Source organism: Sinohyriopsis cumingii, chromosome 10 (genome assembly GCF_028554795.1).
Source record: "Sinohyriopsis cumingii isolate HCF-2022 chromosome 10, ASM2855479v2, whole genome shotgun sequence".
Taxonomy (NCBI): Eukaryota; Metazoa; Mollusca; class Bivalvia; order Unionida; family Unionidae; genus Sinohyriopsis; species Sinohyriopsis cumingii.
The window spans coordinates 122,476,305-122,498,691 of NC_142970.1; the positions used below are offsets into that span (position 1 = coordinate 122,476,305).

General features: G+C 37.3%; 1 protein-coding gene across 3 annotated transcripts; it reads left to right on the forward strand.

The window, feature by feature from the left end:
• The first annotated feature begins 7,450 nt into the window (after positions 1–7,450).
• Positions 7,451–20,302, forward strand: LOC149791131 (uncharacterized). Of its 3 annotated transcripts, XM_089973052.1 has the most exons (4): positions 7,451–7,546; positions 10,221–10,331; positions 18,175–18,224; positions 19,919–20,302. In XM_089973052.1, the coding sequence occupies exon 4, from the start codon at positions 19,974–19,976 to the stop codon at positions 20,199–20,201; it is 228 nt and encodes a 75-aa protein (XP_089829178.1). In that variant the 5' UTR covers positions 7,451–7,546; positions 10,221–10,331; positions 18,175–18,224; positions 19,919–19,973; the 3' UTR covers positions 20,202–20,302. The 3 variants fall into 3 exon arrangements, with proteins under 3 accessions (XP_089829178.1, XP_089829177.1, XP_089829176.1); XM_089973051.1 differs by lacking the exon at positions 18,175–18,224; XM_089973050.1 differs by lacking the exons at positions 7,451–7,546; positions 10,221–10,331 and having other exon boundaries at positions 10,338–18,224.
• Positions 20,303–22,387: the final 2,085 nt, after the last annotated feature.

Below are 22,387 nucleotides of genomic sequence, written 5' to 3' on the forward strand. Positions count from 1 at the left end.
CTTCAGAGAAGAAATGAACAGGGAAAAAGAAGAATGGACAGAGAAGTACAGACTTCAGAGACAGCAGCAACAGCAGCAACAACAACAGCAGCAGCAACCTGAAGCTGACAGAGGCTTTGTCAATTGTTGTATCGACACCAAAGAGTTCTTCTTCTCTTTTCGAAGAAGCAGACCTATCGCCAGAAAGTCTATCCTCAGAGGACATCGCATTCTTAGAAACTAAAAAAGAATGCCATAGCAAACAAAAAAAACAGCCCTTTTCAGGGCTACCCGATACTCTAGAAAAGAAATAACAATCCATTTGCCAATGTGTGTAGGTAGAGTAGTGTGAAAATAAACACTAACTCTTTTTTTAAAAAAATGTGAGGGTATGTGTTTGTGTGTTTGTGTTTGTAAGTGGTTAAGTAAGTTGGTATGGATAGTAAATTAAAATGATGTCTTTTTTTTTTTTTGGTGTTTGAGGTGTAGATTAGGAGTTAGATTGGATTGCTTTGCGTATGTGGATAGTCTATTGAAGTGATTTATAAAAAGAATTAAAATAGTGATGGGTAGCATAAAAAAGTGAGTGTTTCTTTTAGGTCCGCGCGTTGTTCCTTTTGGTCATGATCTAGGTAAGATCAATTTTATGTTTCTTAGGGGGATGTTTTCCTTCACGTTCGCGCTTTCACTATAAATTGAAACTCGCTGGGCAGTCTAGCTACCCTTGTTGATTGATCAACACCAAAAATGAACACGAGACTGTCTAAACTGTTGGAACTTCATGTGCATCTGGAATATGCCAGGCGCCTGTTGAATGAACTGGCCGCGGAAGCCATTGTGGAAGACGGAAGGATAAGAGAGGAGGAGGAAAGAAGAAATAAAGAACAGGAGAGAAGATATAAAGAAGAAGAGGAAAGAAGATACAAAGAGGAGGAGAGAAGATACAAAGAAGAGGAGGAGGAAAAGGAGAGAAGAAGAAAACAATTCAGAATCCCAGAAACCGAAAATTGGGATTCTGAAGCCACATATCCTGCCTCTGCTCTCTCCCCCAAAAAGGTAAAAAGTAACTGGGGGACAAGATGTGTATGTGGCGCCAGGCCTGGAAGGTGTCACCATTAACCAGGTGTCCATGAAGTTCAAAAAAAACCCAGCCCTTTTCAGGGCTACCCAATACTCTAGAAAAGAAATAACGATCGATTTGCCAATGTGTGTAGGTAGAGTAGTGTGAATATAAACACTAACTCTTTTTTCATAGTGCGAGGGTATGTGTTTGTGTGTTTGTGTTTGTAACCGCTCACGTAAAATTGTGTGGATAGTAGATTATGGATTTTGTTTATTGTTTTTTAGCGTATGTGGAGAGTATAGTTTGGGCTTTATTATATGAAATGAGAAAAGTAGGGGGATGTTTTCGTTCACGTCCGCGCGTTGCTGTTTCTTTGGTCATGATCTAGGTAAGATCAATTTTATGTTTTAGGGGGATGTTTTCCTTCACGTCCACGCTTTCACTATAAGAACCCACAGTATTCATCGTTCAAACCATTCTACAAAGAAGATGGCTTCTAACCAAATGGACAAAATACAAACATTGCAAGACGTTTTAGACAACTTAGGAATGATGGAACAGATGTTAATAAGACTCGTTGAAGACCATTATTCCTATAGTCCCCATCGTGTAAAGATGGAAATTAATAACTTAAAACAGGTAAAGGACAAGATTAGTGGTGTCATGAAAGAGATAAAGGAGGAGAAGGAGGATGAAGAGGAAAGAATAAGAATAAGCAAATGGAAAGAAAAAATTGAAAAAGAAGAAGAAAATGAGAAGAGGAAGAAAGAAGAGGAGGAAGAGAAGAAGAAAGAAGAGCAGGAGAAACAAAAGAAAGAGAAGAAGAGAAAGAGTGTAGGAGATAAAATAAGAACTTGGTGGAGAAAAAGAAGAAATTAGAAGCAGAAGAAGAAGAAGAAAACCCAAAGGCCCTTTTCAGGGCCAGCCATATTTCTCGAAAAGAGATAGCCTTTCAATTGCCTACCCCCTTTTTAAATTTAAATTTAAATTTAAAATAATTAAAAAAAATTTAAAAAAAAAAATCCCATGTTCAATTCCCTTGAGGCTATAGTGGCCCAAGACTTTTTTCCCATATTCAATTCCCCTTGAGGCTAGAGTGGCCCAAGACTATTTCCCATGTTAAATTCCCCTTGAGGCTATATTGACCCACGATTTTTCTCCATGTTAAATTTCCATTGAGGCTATAGTGACCCAGGGGTCTCTGTAATGCTAATTCCCATTGAGGCTCTAGTGCCCCACTTAACTACTCATGTAATAGTAACATAAATCGAATAATTTATGTGTAATAATGAATCAGTAATTTTATATATAAATAAACCGACACTGTTATTTATTTTAAGAACCACAAACTTCATTGAATGTCGACCTTTGATCAGCTAGAAATCAAACATTATGTATTTATTTTCTGAACTTGATGATAAACTAGTTTCAGTGATATCAATTGGTCACTGAAAAGTATCAGTTGATTATATTCAATTTTCAGCAAATAAGTTATTACCTTTTTAATGGCAGGTGCTGTTTTAAATAGATTGATTACATGGTAAAAGATTAATAGCACAGCAAAAAAATGGTAATGAAAATATTGTAAAACCTATGTGACCTAGATTTGAAGAAGTCTTCATCATGAAGTGGCATGCCTTATTATGTTTCATAAATTGTCACTTCCAGATGTAACAACAGGTGCTCGACATGAACTTGATTTTAAAAAAGAGGAATAAGCTGAAAGGGGGGATGGGGAATCATGCAGAGTGACAATTACTTCATATTACCCCATGACCCATTGACAGAGGACTTTGTCTATCACAATGGATTTGCCATATTCCAGTCAAGGGAATTATTTTCTCCATTTACATTAAAGTTAGATCCACAGTTACTCTTTTGTGTTATGCTTCTTTCACTTTCTTCGCTAATGATTCTTAGTCCACAACGTTTTAATCTGGAGATCACTTTCAAGTGCAACAAGCATTGACGTTAAACATCAAGATGGCACCTTGCTGAGCTCGATGGAAATCGCGTGAGAGCTCGCGAGATATGGGGAAGCTACTCCGCCATATCATTGCCTATGCTAGTCTGGTTCCTTATCTCGTATGTTCCCTGCGTTACACTCTGCTATACGAATAGAGGAGCGCAACACAGACAGTAAACAAAGCAGGGAACCAGTCAATGCCTATGCTCGAAGTATATATGATGCCACACCTCAGCCAAAGCATTGGATATTAAATAAATCCTGATCGCATTATGCAAATCCTTTGCGTCAAAGGAACGCATGGCAACAAAATGTGTGCATCAATTTTCTCCAGCATGTGTCCCTGATGCACAAATGTGCGTATGGGACAACACTGGACTAGAATGACTAGATACAGCAACCTAAACCTGAAAACCTTGCATACACTTTGTTTTTTTTTTTCTCAATAAATATTTCCTCCAAAGAGTAATGTCATTTGAACTTCATGTGTTATATAGCTGCAAAAGTCTATATCGATGCAACATTAGCATGCACAAACAAATGATGCAATACAGGGTTCCCATAGGGTTCCTGCCGCAAAGTTAGATCACTTCCTTTACAAAAACACATAGCAATTTGTTTAAATGCATACAAAAATTGTTTTATCATTATATTAGTTGGCAACATGAATAACTTGCTGCAAAAAGATCAACATGTCATCAATGAAAAGAAATATTCTCATTTTAGAAGAGAAAGTGAAAAGTAATTCAACTGAACAAGAGGGGTGTGGGGCGAGGATCCTTGCAGAAAACTGATGTCGGAAAGACTCAGATAAGCAATATCGTGAAAGATAAGGAAACAATTCTGCAGAAGTGGAAAGATGAAATGGACGGAGAAAGGAAGGTTGTTTGAGCCAGGAGATGTTTGTATCCTGATTTGAATGAGAAGAAAAAGCAACAATTTTGTCAATTGAATTGGGATATGACTTTACCGCAAGTAGCGGATGGTTGCACAGATTTTAAGCGCGACACAATTTAAGTTTTATGTCCTTAGTGGAGAATCAGCTGATGTTAATAATGAAGTTGTCGAAGATTGGAACAAAAGACTAAACGATATATGCAGGGGATATGACAGCAAGGATAATTTTAATTGTGACGAGACTGTTTTTTTGTTAGACTGTTACCAACAAAGTGACAGACAATGTGATCTGTAACATAATTATAAAGCCAGTTTTAAAACTATATCAATGGTTACTCTTAACATTCTTTTGAAAATGATGAAACAGTTTCTTTCACACTTATTTCACAACATAAATGTGATTTGATAATGAAAATATTAAATGTTTTAGAATTGAATGTACTTGTGACTTTATTCAAGTGTATTTACTATTCGCATTTGTCATCCCCATCTAGAAAGGCCACCCTCATTATAAGGCCTCCTCCCTGCCGCAATAGGGGTGGCCTTATAAGTGAGGACTACTGTAGTATTAAATTGTGAATTTAGAGAGTGCAAGAGAAGGAACTGGCACAGAGTTCTCTCGAAATATTTATGAGTATGTCATCTTTTTTTAAAAATAAAGTGATATGTACAGATCGACAGTTTGTTATTTATGTCAATATTCAGAATAGATTTATATGAAAAAAGAATTGGGTTTTCTGTTCTTCAAAATAATTAAAAATCTTCCTTCTTTTTTCATATACTGAACAGGAATTTTTTTAATTAAATAGGCTACCAACGCCTCTATATACGACGAATCATTTGTAAATAAAAGTCCGTGTCTAACCTCGAAAATACATTACACACAAAAAACCCGTACCCAGCGTATTTAAATACATGTAGTGTAATAAATAAAAACAGGTATAAGTCTGATTCCTTGGTATAACTGTTCGCTTTGTCATAAAATGAGTTTTTGTTTGTTTATGAACTCAATTTATACCGTATTATTGCCATTATTTACATTTGTACGGACCCATGTGCCGGGAAGAGTTACAGTTCGTGCTAGTGAAAGATATGTTCAAGACTGTCAAATCTAATAAAATACAACGACATTTAAATGAATACTCACTATCACAACACAACACTTAAATTACTGAAATAATCCATGAAATGGATATGGTAGATTAATCCTCAACAAGCCAGCAAACACCAGTCACAATTGCATGGCCTTCTCCCGCGGATTTGTCAACTGTTTCATCCTTGAGCGGTATGACTAAAATTCGAAAAGTTACCAAAAGTGCAAAAAGTTGCGAAAAGTTACGAAGTTACGAAAAGGGCATTTAAATTTAAAGTAAAATAATAAAACAGAGACAGTCAGACATACAATTACTTCTTTAATAAAGGATACATAACATATAAATGTTTTAATTCACATTTATAACAATTCTATATAATACCTTGGTATTACGGCCATTATCATACAAAGCATCTTATGAATCCAATAATTGTCTTTTATGTGTGTGTTATTGTCTTCATGCACAATATAATTTGGCATAAAAGAAAAATCAAGTAGAGCGATTATTAGTATTACAATTTATTGAAATATTAACATTTTATAAATGTGTTTGTCCAACATATTGCATGTTACATTTTTTACAGGTTATCAAATAAATCACATCAGTTGATATGCAGTTAGTGTTATAACATACAGAAAATACTTCTTTTGTATTGGAACTTCTAAATTACTTTCTCTTATATTTGCACATTGAGTGCACCGACATCTGTCACATTTAAACATATAAATGATGACAAATATCTTTTTTATTTATGGTCTTCCAAATTATTGGGTCTTCTACAAGCATGAATTGGTCTAATTTTTAAAGTGTTTTTATGCTGTTTTTATTTGATAAATTTTTGAGACTCCAATGTTTGTTAATTATAAGGTCTATATTTGGTAATGAAGGATTATATTGCATTGTGAAAGGAATTATATTTTTCTCTATTGTACTTTTTTCTGTATTCAAAGCCTCATGTTGAGTAAGAGTACGGGCTTTGTTCACTGCAGAATCAATTATATGTCATGGACAATTTTTATTTTGGAAATATGTTTGGTGGATATTAATTTCCTTGACACGAATATTTGTAGAGATAGTGTTATCAACATTTATTATTAAATTTACATCAAAATCTGAAACTTCCGCACTAGATGCAGTATAAGTAAATTTAATCGCCGGGCGAAAATGATTTAGGCGATCAATGAATTTTGTTCAGTTCTTCTGATGAATAGTTCCATATATTAGAGATGTCATCTAAAAATCTAAACGAAACAAATCGATTAAAATTTTCGTTTTCAAGGAAATATTTTTCTAATTTATCCATGAAAAGGGAAGCATATGAAGAAGCCATAGGACTACCCATTTCCATACAAATTACATGTATTTGGATTTAATTCATTATACATATATATATATATATATATATATATATATATATATATATATATATATATATATATATATATATATATATATATATACCGACCCAATTATTTTGAATTTTTTTCAGTTTCAATTAATATTTCTGTATCACAAATTAAATTATATTGTGCAATAACTCATTCTACATTGGATTCAATATATATTTTTGTATATAAAGTATTTCCAGAAAGATCCTTTTTGAGAATGGTATCCTTGACTTACTTATCTGTGAAATGGATCGACTATATTTTATTATCAGTTGCAATTTGTATTTCTGTTTCACAAATGCAATTATAATGTGTAATACCTGATTTTCAAAATTATTTAACATATGGTTTTAATAACGAGTATTTAAAGGTTCTAATAGTAAATGGGGTCCTTTTCACAAGCATGGCTTACCCTCGGCAAAATTGACCCAACCTGCTCTTACCACAGTTTCAATCACTATTTCGATTTTAAGAAATGTAAGAAGAATTATACATTTTGAAAAGGATATTGACTTTGAAGTCTTTATGGAAGGAAACTGCATTCATTCATATGGTGCATGGACACTCGTGAAAAAAAAATAATTAAAACATCACTACCATTAATAACAACATCCGAAGGAAGAAAACAAATTAAAACCAAAACAAAAATATTTTTAAAAAATGAGATAATATTTTACATATATACTCATGTTTAAAATTAAAATATGTGTGCTGTTTTGAAAGAAATCTACAAAATAAAGATTTTAGGAACACTTTTCATAACCGTTTTAACTTTATTTTTCGATGCCAAAATCAAGTTTTTATAGATGCTTCGACATATGTATTTACACTCATGCTAATGAAGATAACAAAAACCTTTACTATTACTTCAAGTTTTTCTTAAATGTCGAGAAAATGACTTTGTTGTAACTTTGAGCAGCCGAAATTTTGGAACAAATAAGCTTAAATACTCAATTCAAGGCAACTTTTCTCGTCTTAGCTTACATTAATGTTTTGTATTTTTCCCAACGTTCTGTAATTTTTCGTACCTTTCGCACTTTAGTCATACCCCTCCTGGAGATGTTGCGTTCTACAGTAACACCCGAAGAGCTCCAAAAAAGGCAGTCACGTTTCCGGTTTCCGGAACAACAAAAATTTAAGACTTTTTCCGGACTTTTAGGTAATTTTAAAATTTGTCAAGACCTTGTCAAGGTCTAGAAAAGTAATTTCAAATTTAAGACTTTTTCCAGAATTCGAGACCAGCGCAGGAACCCTGCCATATGAGCATAAAACGGGACACGAGTTATTCCTCGTTCAGGGGCATGTCAAAACATTTAATATAAAATTGATGATTATTTAAGAGTTCAATCTTGCTTTGTCTGAGTGTATCGTGGCATGAACTGACAGTTGCCGAATCATCACGATAAACTTTATAAACCCACAAGAAACGTCTTAATTGCAATTCGTTATTTCTTATTAATTCTCTATATTTATTTTTATTGATTTTTCCTATCAGTTTTAGAACCTTATTTGTGTATATATGTAGCTCTTGTCACCGGATTTCACCTGAACGTAACGTTTATCCTGGAAGGCAAAATTTGCACGTTTCTGAGCCCGTAACTTCCGTTTGGTGCAACGCAGAAAAGTCAACTATGGCTTGATTAATAGAAAAATATATTAGGAGTAAATTAAATCATAAAGTGTGGTAGTGTGCCTTTAACGACGAAAACAGCAGAAGAAAATTGAATGTCATGGGTGGAACGAAGTGTTTGTAAGTTGCTTCCCTTCTCTCTTATATAGTATGTTAAACCGGTCCAATGTCAGAATGGGTCATTGGGTAATCTGAGGTACTTTTGTCCCTCTGTTTGATTTTTTTCTCCTTCATATTATTGTTGTTTTTCTTTTTTTCTTCTCAACATCAGGCTCACGTCGACCACCTGTGTTTTGACTTGGCCAGATACTTCTTTTACAGACAAGAGAGTAACCAATTTTCATTTCTTTAAATCTATTCATTAACAGTTTAGGCTACCTGCAAGGGCTACTTGTAAGTGAAATTAAGACTATTGGCACATAATTATAGCGATCATAGTGATTGGGGTACAACAGTCAAACAACGCAAGACATCGATCCAGATGGTTATGCTGTGGGCATAGCAGGTCTATCACCCACCTAATCCTAGTACAAAGTAAGAAATATCATGTTACTGTATTATGATTTTGTGCTAAAGAAATATGTGATATGCCTTCCTTTATTGAACTATCACCCACCCACCCCACATTGTAATAACCAGGATCAATGTCTTACAATGTAGAACCTGAGCGGGTTCGAGACTCCGATTCGGACAATGTTGGTATGTGAGAAAGCTTGCCAGTAGTGTTTCGTGGGTTGGTGGTTCTTTCTGGGATTTTCAAGGGTTCTTCCTCCACCATTAATACTGGCCGCCATGTATAGCCTATCCTGTACTGAAAAATGGCGTTAAACACTACAACAACAACAACAATGTAGAACTATCAACTACCCAACCCATATTGTAGCTATCAGGGTCGGTGTCTTATATTATATGACTTTCACCCACCCAACCCAAATTGTAACTATCAAGGTCAGTGTCTTACATTGTAGGACTACCACCCACCCAACCCACATTTTAACTATCAGGGTCAGTGTCTTACATTGTAGACTATCACCCACCCAACCCACATTGTAACTATCAGGGTCTGTGTCTCACATTGTATGATTGAGAGTCCAATTATTATAATGTTAATCTTTGAACTGTTAATTATATTTATTTCATTACATGTTATTGGAATGTAACATTATATGTTGGACTTGACCTTGTCAGAAATTGAGTTCATTTCCGCTCCACTCAAACTGACTTTTTATTATTGTATTCTGTGTAAACAACTAATACATAGCTACATTATTCTCTATGTGTATGGTTTGAAATCAGTATTATTATTAATAGAAGTAAATATGTTTACAACATTTGGGTCTAGGTTTTGGAAGTTCTTAAGTGAATTACACATAACCGATGTCATGGTTTTTATTTTTGTAAACATAAGGATCATTCTAGAAGGTTATTTTTCAATGGACAGTTATTTTTTTATTATATAGAAAATGCTAATTGTGATCTAGGTCAAGTAGAGAATTATATAAGCTTGTAACTGAGAAGATTTGGGGATTAGTGTTTTAAGATCTTGTATCTGTAGGTTATATTGTATGATGTGACCAGCAGTTTTGGACTGGAATCTATTTCATCCAAATTAATGAATTCAAGTGATTATTTTCTCTGCAAATACAAAGGCAATCTGATACAAATCTTGGATAGAGGCATTCACCGGAATTTATTGTCTATTCAAACCTGGAATTATATTACATGTACTGTGATTCAACCAAAGACTGCTAAGACGTCATCACTTTATAAGCAACCACAGACACCTCATCGCCTTCAGTTTTTTTGGATTTATTCTGAACTTTTACTGAATTTTATTCAGGACTTTAAATGTCCTATGCATGCTGCTTCTAGATGGAGGTAGCATATCCATGTTAACTATAATCAGTTGTGCTTTTATATCAAATATGCCTACTTCCAGAAAACCCACTTGAAGTGCAGTTTGTGTCGTGGCAGAGTTTGGTCCTGGCTTCCTTGTCTTCACTTCCTTATACAGCTTACATTAAGGTGCTAGAAGGTCACACATTACACAATTTAGTACTATTTTCCAGGAAACCCCCATACCGTCACCTTTGTAATCTGCATGTCAGGGTCGTTGCTATGGGAGATGCGTGGTGATAGTACTTTAAAGATGTATTTATTCATTATTTAATATTCTCATTCCTCATTCTCTTGTCTTTTTCAGGTATGACTTGGTACCAGGAACAGGTCACATCAGTTGACATTACTACTAGGAAGAACTTAGTTTCACTCATTCAGGCAACCATCCTGGACTGTGGGGTAAAACAGGCAGTGGGTGAGTTACAATTGCAAACAGTAATGCCATTATTCCAAGGAGAATAACCTCTCTGGAATTGTTTTGGTTTCTTTGTTGTTATAAGTGCCTGTATCAGATTCTAGCAGATTCTAATTGTTACTAGTGACACCAGAACATTATTCCCAGCATTCTGGATATTTGGTACCAGAGACTGTCAACAGAAGAATACATGAATAAAGCCACCTCCAACCACGGGCATTAAAGTGGACACCATCTGGGTCCATATAGGTACTCGGAAAACCAGAAAATTGACAAAAGTTAATTATACTACTAGTTTCATTAGCTCGAGCAAGCTCAAAATTGATCAAACGAGCCCTACGCCCATACTGTGAGCATGAAATCCATCTAGGTCTGAAACGGGGAAGCATCCCCCCACCGACACACACGAATTGACGACATAACTCAAGTAACTCAGCTACAATTAAATTGGGATCCAGATATCCTATATCGTTCTCTCCCAACTGTATAAAAATAACATCTGGAAAGGGACACCAACCTTGTGGACCTCTGTAAAAAATCACGAACACGGGCCCCAGGGCGCCCATCCATAGTTTTTGTAAGATCTCCTGACTGATGGCATAATGATGGAAGCCAAGCACAATGTGACAACCTGGCAATGAGGCTATGTCCAACTATGTGTAAATGCATAATGAATAATTCAAGTACTCTAACCAGCCATATATGCTGGGATGGGGCCATGGAGTGTCAACAAAACTAAAACAAGATCAGAGTGATAGAGCAGGCAGTTTTTAGCTGTGCTTGGTTCTGTAGTGAACACTGGTTTTCTAGTTTATGTGAATATTTTAGCTTTATTTTACATAAAGTTGTAGGACCCTTACTTGGTGTTTGTGTGTCATTTGAACCTGAATGTAACATTTTAGTGGCAGCGGTACGGATTCCAAAAGTCCTGTGGGAATTTTTGGGGAATTTTTCAATACGTTGAAATTGTGTTTGACAATTCCGAAAGCTGTGAATTCAATGAATTTGTGATATTAGCAGTGACTGGTTGTATAACATACAGCTTTTGATGCTAAGTGCAAAGTGTGCATCACTGTAACTAGTGTACACGTGTAAGCCCAGAAACTCGTAGATAATTAAAGCTAGTCCAGTGGCTGCGAATACAGTGATAGAACTTACAGTACGTACATATAATTTGTCATTTTGTCGGTTGCTGATGATGTCGAAGTTGAGGGAGCAACAGTTGCTTCAGGACGACCACGAAGAAAAGCGGCAGCACAGAATTTGATGGAATTTACAGATAATTAAATTGTGGAGTATGAAGAGGAACTTAAACTTGAGCACATGCAGCCACCCATGGAAACAAAGCGAAAAACTAGCGCAAAGAAAAATGAAAGAGAATTTGAATTAAGACAGAAGGGGTTTGAATGGGAAATGGAAAGAGATAAATTAAGATTAGAAATGAAGCGTTTGAAAATTGAGTTAGAAAGAGTAAAAAGTCAAGAAAACACGACTGAAAGAAACATCTTCAATGTCATTTAAAGTAAAGCTACATGTATATGACCATGAACGAGGACAGGATACTGTGACTTTCCTAGCAGAGTTTGAATCAACTGCAAAGCATGCTAAGTGGTCTAATAAGTTGAAAGTATTACAGCTATGAACTCTTTTTGACAGGTGAGGCTAGATATGTTGCAACTCAAGCTTGTGGCGATTACCTGGAACTCAGGAAAGGACTGATTGATCACTTTGGAAAGAGATCGCATGAACATTTCACGGCACTGTTGAGCATGAAGAAGGAAAGCACTGAGATGCATCGTGTTCTGATGGCCAGGATTTATCAGCACATAAAGCGTTTCTTGGAGGATCGTGACCCAGTTATTTGTTTTTGTGAGGAATATTTCTTGAAAGCCTTGCCACAAGACCAAGCACAGTGGATTAGGAGGAACAAGGGCTTTAGTCCAGTCGTAGAGGCTGCAGAAGATTATATTCCCACCAATTTACAACAGCAATGGCAGAAGAATAAGTTTAGTTAAAATATAAATATAAATAGTAACAAGATGAATAGCCAGAACTTACAGCAGCAAGCAGAACTAACATCGACAAATGACCAGTAAAAACAGAAGAATAGGCAGTGTTATCAATGCAAGCAATGGGGACATATTGCAAGGTATTGTCCAACAGATGACATGAAACATCGTGGCAATCCAGCAACTTGTTTTGTTAAGCCAACAATTGGTGAAAGCATTATTTCAGAAACGGGATGTGTGAATGGGTGCGAGATCATGTTTGTGAAGGACACTGGATCATGTATGACCTTGATAAGAGAAGATCTTGTTGATGAAAGTTGCAAGCTGGAGGGGCACAAGGTTACGTTATACACAGCAGTAGGTCAGCCATTTACCGCACAGTTGGCTGTGGTAAATATCAACACTACGTATTATAAGGGACCAACGCAAGTGGGTCTTGTTTCAAATTTAGCCACTAAAGCCGTATTGGGGATGGATATACCTAGCAAGAAAGGGTCATTTGTTGTTACATGGTCGATGTTAAAAGGACTGGACGATGAGAGGACTGTGGAAAATACTGACCAATGTGAAGATGAAGGCAAGAATGACGTTGTCAACAACAGCATCGAGACAGAAGATCCTGATCAGCGTGATGACATTGAAGTTGACAAACTTTCAGCAATGAATGCGGACATGTTGTCGAAACTACAGATTGTGGATATTTCACTGCAGAGTATTAGAGAGAAGTCCTTTGCTTCTGGTGAAGAGGCTGAGGAAGAGCCAATAGCATTCTTCTGGGAGAATGATATTTTGCGACGGAAATGGCAATCTGGTGATGGTTCACATGGAATGGAGCAAATGTTTGTACCAGTAGGATTACGAAAAATGGTAATGGAGTTGGCACATGATCGACCCCTTGCAGGTCACCTGGGTTTGGAGAAAATAATAGAGAAGATTCTCCAATCGTTCGTTTGGCCTGGAATGTTTACTGATGTAAAAGGATATTGTGCATCGTGTCATGAATGCCAGATGACAGCAAAACGGACAGCAGGTGAGAAAGCACAATGGTTTGCCCACCAGTGATAACAGAGCCGTTCTCAAAAATTGCGATGGATATTGTAGGACCACTATCTAGAACGAAGGCTGGACACAAATACATTCTGACGGTGGTTGATGATGCAACGAGGTATCCCGAAGCTTTTCCTTTGAAGGATATGGAGGCAACGAGTGTAGAGCACTGATTGAGCTGTTTAGCCGTGCTGGTTTCCCAAGGGTCATCTTAACAGACAAAGGGACCAACTTAACTAGCACCTTATTGAAACAGTTGTATGAACTCGTGGGTATTCATGGAGTTACAGCAATGCCTTATCACCCACAAGTGAATGGAAAGGTAGAACGTTTTAACGGGACGTTTAAGTCAATGTTGCAGACGTTCTGTACAGACAACAAGAATGAACGGGATGAGATGTTGCCACTTTTTGTTGTTTGCATACCGCGGAGTCCCACATGAGGAAACTGGATTTGCACCCTTTGAGATGTTGTATGCTTGGCCAGTTATGGGGCCAACGCAGATTTTACAAGGCGTGTTACGGGAGAGGAAGATGTAAGGAATTCCACTGTGGAACATGTTGTGAAAATGCGTGCGAAGTTGGCTGACATCAGAGCTCTTGGCAAAAAATAATCTGTTGGAGTGCAAAAAGAAAATCAAGGTACTGTATGATCGTCACACGAAAACACGAGAATTTAGTCCAGGAGATGAAGTCCGCATTCTCTTGCCATCAAGTTCGTCCAAGAGGAAGGCACAATGGCGGGGACCTTATCGTGTGGCCCGAAAGGTAAACGATGTTAACTACCAGGTATCTGTAAACGGTAGGCGCGGTACAGTAACCTATCATCTAAACTTACTGCGTGGATAGAAGCGTGCTGTGCTGCTGGCGACGAAGGCAGGCGAGAACGATGGTGTGGATATTGACTTTCCTCCAACAGCAGATGAAGGTGATGCTGGCGTTAAGCTGGGGTAAACTTAATAAAAGAGCAATGAGATGATATTAGAAATCTTTGCAACAAAATTTCAGGATGTTCTAACAACTAGACCTGGTTGAACAAACATCTTAACTCACAGTATAAAGACAACTTCGGAGACACCAATTAAACAACAGCCATATAGAATACCGTCCGCGCAACAAAAAGAGGTAAAAGCAATATTGGATGAAATGCTCGAGCAAGGCCTCTTAACGCCCTCAATCAGTCCATGGAGTTCGCCTTGTGTATTAGTTGACAAAAAGGATGGAACTCTTCAGCTATGTGTAGATTACCGCAAGCTTAATAATATCACCGTATTCGACGCGTATCCAGTCCCACAAATGGACGATCTATTTGAGAAGATTGGTTATGGAAGTTACTTGAGTCAGATAGATCTAACTAAGGGTTACTGGCAAATTCCTCTAGCTGAAGAATCGAGGCAAAAGTCCGCATTTGTGACTCCATTTGGGCTCTATGAATTTAACATTATGCCCTTTGGTGTGAAAACTGCACCCGCCAATTTCACCCGACTCATCGACTTATTGGTGTCCAGACTATAAAATGTCGCAGCATATTTTGACAATATCATTGTGTCAAGCAAAAACTTGGTCAGAACATATAGATAATCTGTGTGCCTTGCTGCAATGTATACGGGAAGATGGAGCAGCTGAGATCGAATGCCTCGGGCATATCACTGGAGGAGGAAAAATTAAGACAGATGACAATAAAATTAAAGCAATGTGTGAGTTTCCATTACCCACAAGGAAAAAGGGGATACACTCATTTCTTGGAATGGTTGGATACTGCAGAAAATTCCTTAAGAACTTTGCCAAAGAAGCAGTACCATTAACCTCCATGACACAGAAAGGAAGACCAAATATAGTTGTATGGACTAAAGACGCCATCCGAGTATTTAAAATGCTGAAGGATGTTTTTACTAAGATCCCTGTCCTTATTGCACCGGATTTCAGCAGGGAATTCATTGTGAAGACAGATGCTAGTGACATAGCAATTGGTACTGTGCTAAGCCAGACAATGGATGGTGAAGAACATGAGGTGGCCTATCTAAGCCGGAAGCTGCTGCCGCGAGAGCAGAAGTATGCAGCTATCTAGAAGGAATGTCTTGCGATCATGTGGGCGATTGATTCGTTAAGGTATTACCTGTCAGGGACAACATTTGAAATCGTAACTGACCACAACTCATTGACATGGTTAAATCAAATGCAAAGCAAGAATCAGCGTCTACTTAGATGGTATTTGGCACTCAAGCCTTACAACTTCATTATAAAGCGCAGGAGCGGAAAACAACATGGGATTGCAGACGGACTATTGCGCATGTAACTGAAGTATGTAGGAATAAAATGACAAGAAAGATACTGGTGTAATTAGTACACTCTAAGGGCACTGAAAAACCTGGAATAGCTCAGGATTCCTGGACTTTTCGAACTTCATTGTGTTCTGTTTGGAATCATAAGGAATTTATGAGAATAAAGATCATTTTGTTGAATTTCCCCTATTAGATGGTCACCGATGGAATTCATGACTGCTACAGAAGTTAATAGTAGTGACTCTAAGCTTTATGCATTTTGGTAGTAATGTAAGCTTTATACAAGTTTTATCATTTTACTGATGTACCAAGCCAGCAAGTAATTTTTATAAAAAAAAATATTATATCGAAAACAAAGTTTCCTCTTAAGAAGGGAGGTGTTATAAGTGCCTGTATCAGATTCTAGCAGATTATAATTGTTAGTAGTGACACCAGAACATTATTCCCAGCATTCTGGATATTAGATACCAGAGGCTGTCAACGGGTTCAGTGCTGTTGTTGATCTTCCCTAGGCTATCTGAGCCTGGAAAAGGCACAAATGTTAATTTAATTAGGATCCCTCCTCTCTAATCCTTACTAAAACAAGAGCAGAGTAATAGAGCAGGCAGTTTTTAGCTGGGCTTGGTACTGTAATGAACACTGGTTTTCTAGTTTATGTGAAGATTTTAGCTTTCTTTGACATAAAGTTGTAGGACCCTTACTTGGTGTCTGTGTGTCCTTTGAACCTGAATGTAACATTCGCATATGGTCACCTTCCATCATTCAGTACTACCATCTGCCCCCGTCATAATTTGATCTACCAGTATGACAGGGCTGGAATGCCCCATCATAATTAATATATAAATCTGACTGGGCTAGGATGCCCCCATCTTAATTTGATCTATCAATCTGACAGGGCTGGAATCCCCCAATCATAATTTGATCTACCAATATGACAAGGCTGGAATGCCCCCATCATAATTAATATATAAATCTGACAGGGCTAGAATGCCCCCATCATATTTAATATATAAATCGGACAAGACTAGAATGCCTCAATCAAAATTTGATCTACCAATATGACAAGGCTGGAAAGCCCCCATCATAATTAATATATAAATCTGACAGGGCTGGAATGCCCCAATCATAATTTGATCTTTCAATATGACAGGGCTATCACTATGCAAACTGTTACTATTGTCCAATGGAATTGTATTTCACAGTCATGAAGTTGTTACACCATGCTTATGGGAGTAGGGTGTTGGTTTTTAAACATTAAGGTGATTTATGTCTTGTCTAGAAATCATACCATCAAAAGGAATTATTACGTACATTTGTTTGGGCTTTTGAAAAACATAACATATTAGGTGGCGTGTTCATTTTTGGAAATGTAAATAATGTTGTGTGTGGATAAATCATACTGGTTCATTTAATATTTGGCAAAGTGTTTATTATTAATGTTACTTTATCTGGGAAGGGGTAGGGGTTGACCATGTACTGTTTATGTGTGATGGTATGGTTGTGATGGGATGTGGTATATAGTCTATAGGCATATGAATGGGTATTAGAAATGCAGGCCATGCATTGTAAATGTGTTGTGACATGTTATAGTACATAGTCCATAGGTGTTTGGGGTTAGTTAGCTTCTCAGAGGTACAGTATGTTCAATTTTCCAGTCAGCATTCCCAGGACAAGCTGACCAGCCTGACTTATAGTGTGTAAATCCCTGGTAGGAACTGGCAAAGAAGAATTCTCTATGGAGACAAAAATGGAACATTGGATCTGTTTAACACAGATCATTCTAACTTAAGGTGGAACAAAAGTGGAACATTGGATTTGTTTAACACGGATCATTCTGACTTAAGGTGGAACAAAAGTGGAACATTTTTTAACACAGATCATTCTGACTTAAGGTGGAACAAAAATGGAACATTTGATCTGTTTAACACAGATCATTCTGACTTAAGGTGGAACAAAAGTGGAACATTGTTTAACACAGATCATTCTGACTTCAGGTAGAACAGAAATGGAACATTGGATCTGTTTAACACAGATCATTCTGACTTCAGCTGCAACCAGTGCATATTGTATTCTGTTTTGGTCACTCTGGTGGTAATGTTTCAAATAACTTGGAACAAACTTATTTTGAACTTGTTTAACAGACTTGATATCATTTTGTTTGATATAATGATGGAATAAAATGTGTGTTGTATTCTATAATTTCTCTGGATAGGTATTTTAAGAAACACTTGGAACTTTGTTTTGTGGTTCAAACTAGAACAAGACTGGTACTTTAAAAAGTACCAAGAGAGGATGCACAAAGGATGGCATGTAACAAAGTTGTAATTGAGGTTAATATGCATGATACATGTAAATAGGAAGGAGTTTAGTTGACTGCATGGCTTGTTTGAAGGGTGATTTTGATCACATTATGCCGTACATCAAGTGATGGTGCTGTTTGGTATAGGTCATAAAAGTCATGTAGTTCGCTGCACATATGAAATCATTTTATAACTGCATAAAGAAGACTGTGACAGAAGCAGAAGTGAAAGAAAGATGTAGTTACAGAAGGGACAGGTAACTATTGTCTGTGTTGGAATTGTGTAGGGATAGGTAAATATACTGTGTTGGAAGTGTAGGGATAGGTAACTAGTACCAATGTTGTCTTGGAAGTGTGGAGATAGGTAACTATACTGTGTTGGAAGTGTAAGGATAGGTAACTATTACAAATGTTGTCTTGGAAGTGTAGGGACAGGTGACTATACTGTGTTGGAAGTGTAAGGATAGGTAACTATTAACCAGTGTTGTCTTGGAAGGGTGGGGATAGGTAACTATACTGTGCTGGAAGTGTAAGGATAGGTAACTATTAACCAGTGTTGTCTTGGAAGTATGGGGATAGGTAACTATATTGTGTTGGAAGTGTAAGGATAGGTAACTATTAACCAGTGTTGTCTTGGAAGTATGGGGATAGGTTACTATACTGTGTTGAAGTGTAGGGATAGGTAACTATTATTACTGTGTTAGAAGTGTAAGTATAGGCAACTAGTACCAATGTTGTCTTGGAAGTTTGGGGATAGGTAACTATACTGTGTTGGAAGTGTAAGGATAGGTAACTATTAAGCAGTGTTGTCTTGGAAGTTTGGGGATAGGTAACTATACTGTGTTGGAAGTGTATGGATAGGTAACTATACTGTGTTAGAAATGTAGGGATAGGTGTCACGTTTACCCCGACCCAGAGTAGCCCCAGTTTGAAACATGTATAATCAAGGTAATTCTGACAAGCCATTGTTTGATGTTAAACATTGCCGCAGGCTACCACTGATCCATTACATAAGATTGCCGTGGCTAGAAGTGGAGAGCCAGACCTAGGAGCTGCGAGGACACCCGATAGCCAATTATCACCTAAGTGTCGAAATGTTTTCCAAGATCAAAAGAAGTTGTCTGAAGAAGTGGGAGTGTCTTAACTTCTTCTACCTGCAGACAGACAGCCAGGTTGAACTGGCCGCTAAGACGATTAACAGGGCCACAGCGCCACCCAATCAGAATCAAGATAGGGGAGAGACCCTGATTTGGGTAGAATGATATCTCTGCGTCTTCCGGCAAGAATTAGTTCACTAAGAGAGATTGCCAGAGGAGGTTAGCGTAACTCCGAATAGCCATTCGTTATTGGCGGGAATATCTTAGAGCAGAAAATTCTAAGTACAGACAGCTTCAAATAAGGTCAGTGAGCTAGTTGTTTGGTCTTTGTGACTGCATTTTTAATTGTAGGTCGTATGTATACTTTATTATTACTAGAATCGTAGTACGAATAATTACTTTGTGGTGTCAATATGTTTGCATATTTTGAAGAAATGAGTTGATACTTGTAAAGAATTATATAGCTTGCTAGCCATCATAAGAGTTAATATTGTAATTCGCTATGTGGGTTTTTTATAGTAGACTAACACATGTGTTCATGTGATTATAGATTTTGCCATTGTCGAATATCTGTGTATTGTACAGACATGCGTTTGATTGTTGTCAGATTGTAGCACAATGAGATTAAATATATATATGTATATACTGACATGATGCAATGTATTGATGTCTGTATGACAATTCGCTGATACCGTGTTATTACGCCATTGTTACCCTGCACGGAGTGTGTGGGAATTTCGATGTGTACGCATGCGTGACAGAAATCATGTTAGCCTTATATGATGATTAATTGTTGATCTAGTGTGAGGTGAGATTCGATAAAGCATATGTTAACGCCTTGTTGTTTTTCACAGGAAGCTTTGAGGGACAGACCAGTTACAGTTTGGTCCCGTAGTCTCAGATAGAGAGATGGAGGAAAGGAGAAGAAAGGAGAGAAGTCAGGGGAATGGAAGTCTAGGAGGAAAAGGGGAGAGAAGAGAGGAAGAGGAAATTGGAAGTGGAATTGGAGGAGGAGATAGTCGAGAGGGAAATGGAGTCGAAGGAGGTGTTGGAGGAATGGAAGGAAGGAAGGAATTAGCGGGAAAGAAAGAGATGAGTAGGCGCAAGGACAGGGGGAAAATCGAACTCACACTGTAAATCACGGGATGAATTAGGCTGTCAGTTGGTTGAGGGAAAGACGGGTGTTTGAGAGTTTATCGTTTTAAATTATCAAATTTATTAAATTGTTATTAATTGAATTCATCTTCATGTTCTCTATAATTTAATGTTGGCATTGCTGACTGGGGGCTCAGAGCTGTAAATCTACTTCGTCACTAATTTAACTTCCTAAGCTATGAGCCAGGGTGGAACTTTCATCATAATTTAACTCATATATATTGGTAGAACCCCATCCCAATGCGTGCAAACGTCACAGGATAGGTAACTATACTGTGTTGGAAATGTAGGGATAGGTAACTATGATGTGTTGGAAATGTATGGATAGGTAACTATACTGTGTTGGAAGTGTAGGGATAGGTAACTATACTGTGTTGGAAGTGTAGGGATATATAACTATGCTGTGTTGGAATTGTAGGGATAGGTATCTATACTGTGTTGGAAATGTAGGGATATGTAAATTATACTGTGTTGGAAGTGTTGGGATGGGTAACTAGTACCAATGTTGTCTTGGAAGTGTGGATATAAGGAACTATTACCCATGTTGTCTTGGAAATGTAGGGATAGGTAACTATACTGTATTGGAAGTGTAGGGATGGTAAGTAGTACCAATGTTGTCTTGGAAGTGTGGATATAAGTAACTATTACCCATGTTGTCTTGGAAATGTAGGGATAGGTAACTATACTGTGTTGGAAGTGTAGGGATAGGTAACTTATGCTGTGTTGGAACTGTAGGGATAGGTAACTACACCATGTTTGAAATGTAGAGATAGGTAAACTATACTGTGTTGTGTGTGTGTGTGTGTGTGTGATTTTGATTTTTTAACGTAGGTTTAACAATTTTTCCGTCATATCGCTACGATGTCAGCAATGTGGCAGTTTATAGTGCTGTCTAGAATTGGGGCATCATGCTGCAGACATGTAGCATGATGGCCCACCCAGTCACATTATCCTGACACCGGGCCGACCAGTCCTAACACTAACCTCTTAATGCTGAACACCAAGCGAGGCAGCTGTTAGTACCATTTTTTAAGTCTCTGGTTTGACTCGGCTGGGGATTGAACCAATGTCCTCCCGCAACCGAGGTGGATGCTCTAACCACTAGGCCACCGGAGCGGTTATTCTGTGTTGGAAATGTAGGGATAGGTAACTATACTGTGTTGGAAATGTAGGGATAGGTAACTATGCTCTGTTGGAACTGTAGGGATAGGTAACTATGCTGTGTTGGAAATGTAGGGATAGGTAAAATATATTGTGTTGGAAATATAGGGAAAGGTAACTATACTGTGTTGGAAGTGTAGGGACAGGTAACTATACTGCGTTGGAAGTGAAGGGATAGCTAACTATGCTGTGTTGAAGTGTAGGGATAGGTAACTATGCTGTGTTGAAGTGTAGGGATAGGTAACTATGCTGTGTTGAATTGTAGGGATAGGTAACTATGCTTTGTTGGAAGTGTAGGGACAGGTAACTATTAGATGTATTGTCTTCAGAGTGTATATATATTCCATAAGGAACACATTGATGAAATAAATCTGAATGAAAGAACTTAACATGGACGTAAGTATAACTAAAGACAACATGAGGCAAAGATGAAATGAGTATGTATATTAATTATGATGATTTGCATAATTATGCATGTATAAGAGTTTGGTTAGAATACATTAACTTTATATTACTTCTTCTAATCTGAACTCCCAGGTCCTTTCTGTACTAAGGTTTTCTGGCTAATGGCTTATATGGATAAGTACAGATACCACTCACCATGTAGCTATGTTACAAAGCAGGTTAGCATGATGCAGAGGATGATTAAAAGCCAAAGAGTGCATACAGAAGGGGAAAAGCAAAATTTGGAAATTGCATATTGTTAGCACAAGTGAAATGATTAATCACTATATAGATGTATTATTATTTTTTTCCAAATCTATTCGAGAAGTAAACAATTGATAAAAAACAACTACTTCATATATCTTTGGTACCCCAGTGGCCAAGTTGTCAAAATAACTTTTCCAGTCCTCTTCATTGCACCTATCAATATGGGTTCATGTCATTTGCATGGTCAATGTGGGTATAAGAGATAGATGCCAGTTGCTTCCCATAGCCCATTTCATGTAGACTTTGGTAAACTTCGTAATTTGCTCGGAATCTGGATCATGTGGCGGGTGGTCAGC

Excerpts from the sequence above, each read along its gene's own strand:
- LOC149791131 (XM_089973050.1), top strand. The coding sequence starts at position 12,500 with ATGAAACATCGTGGCAATCCAGCAACTTGTTTTGTTAAGCCAACAATT.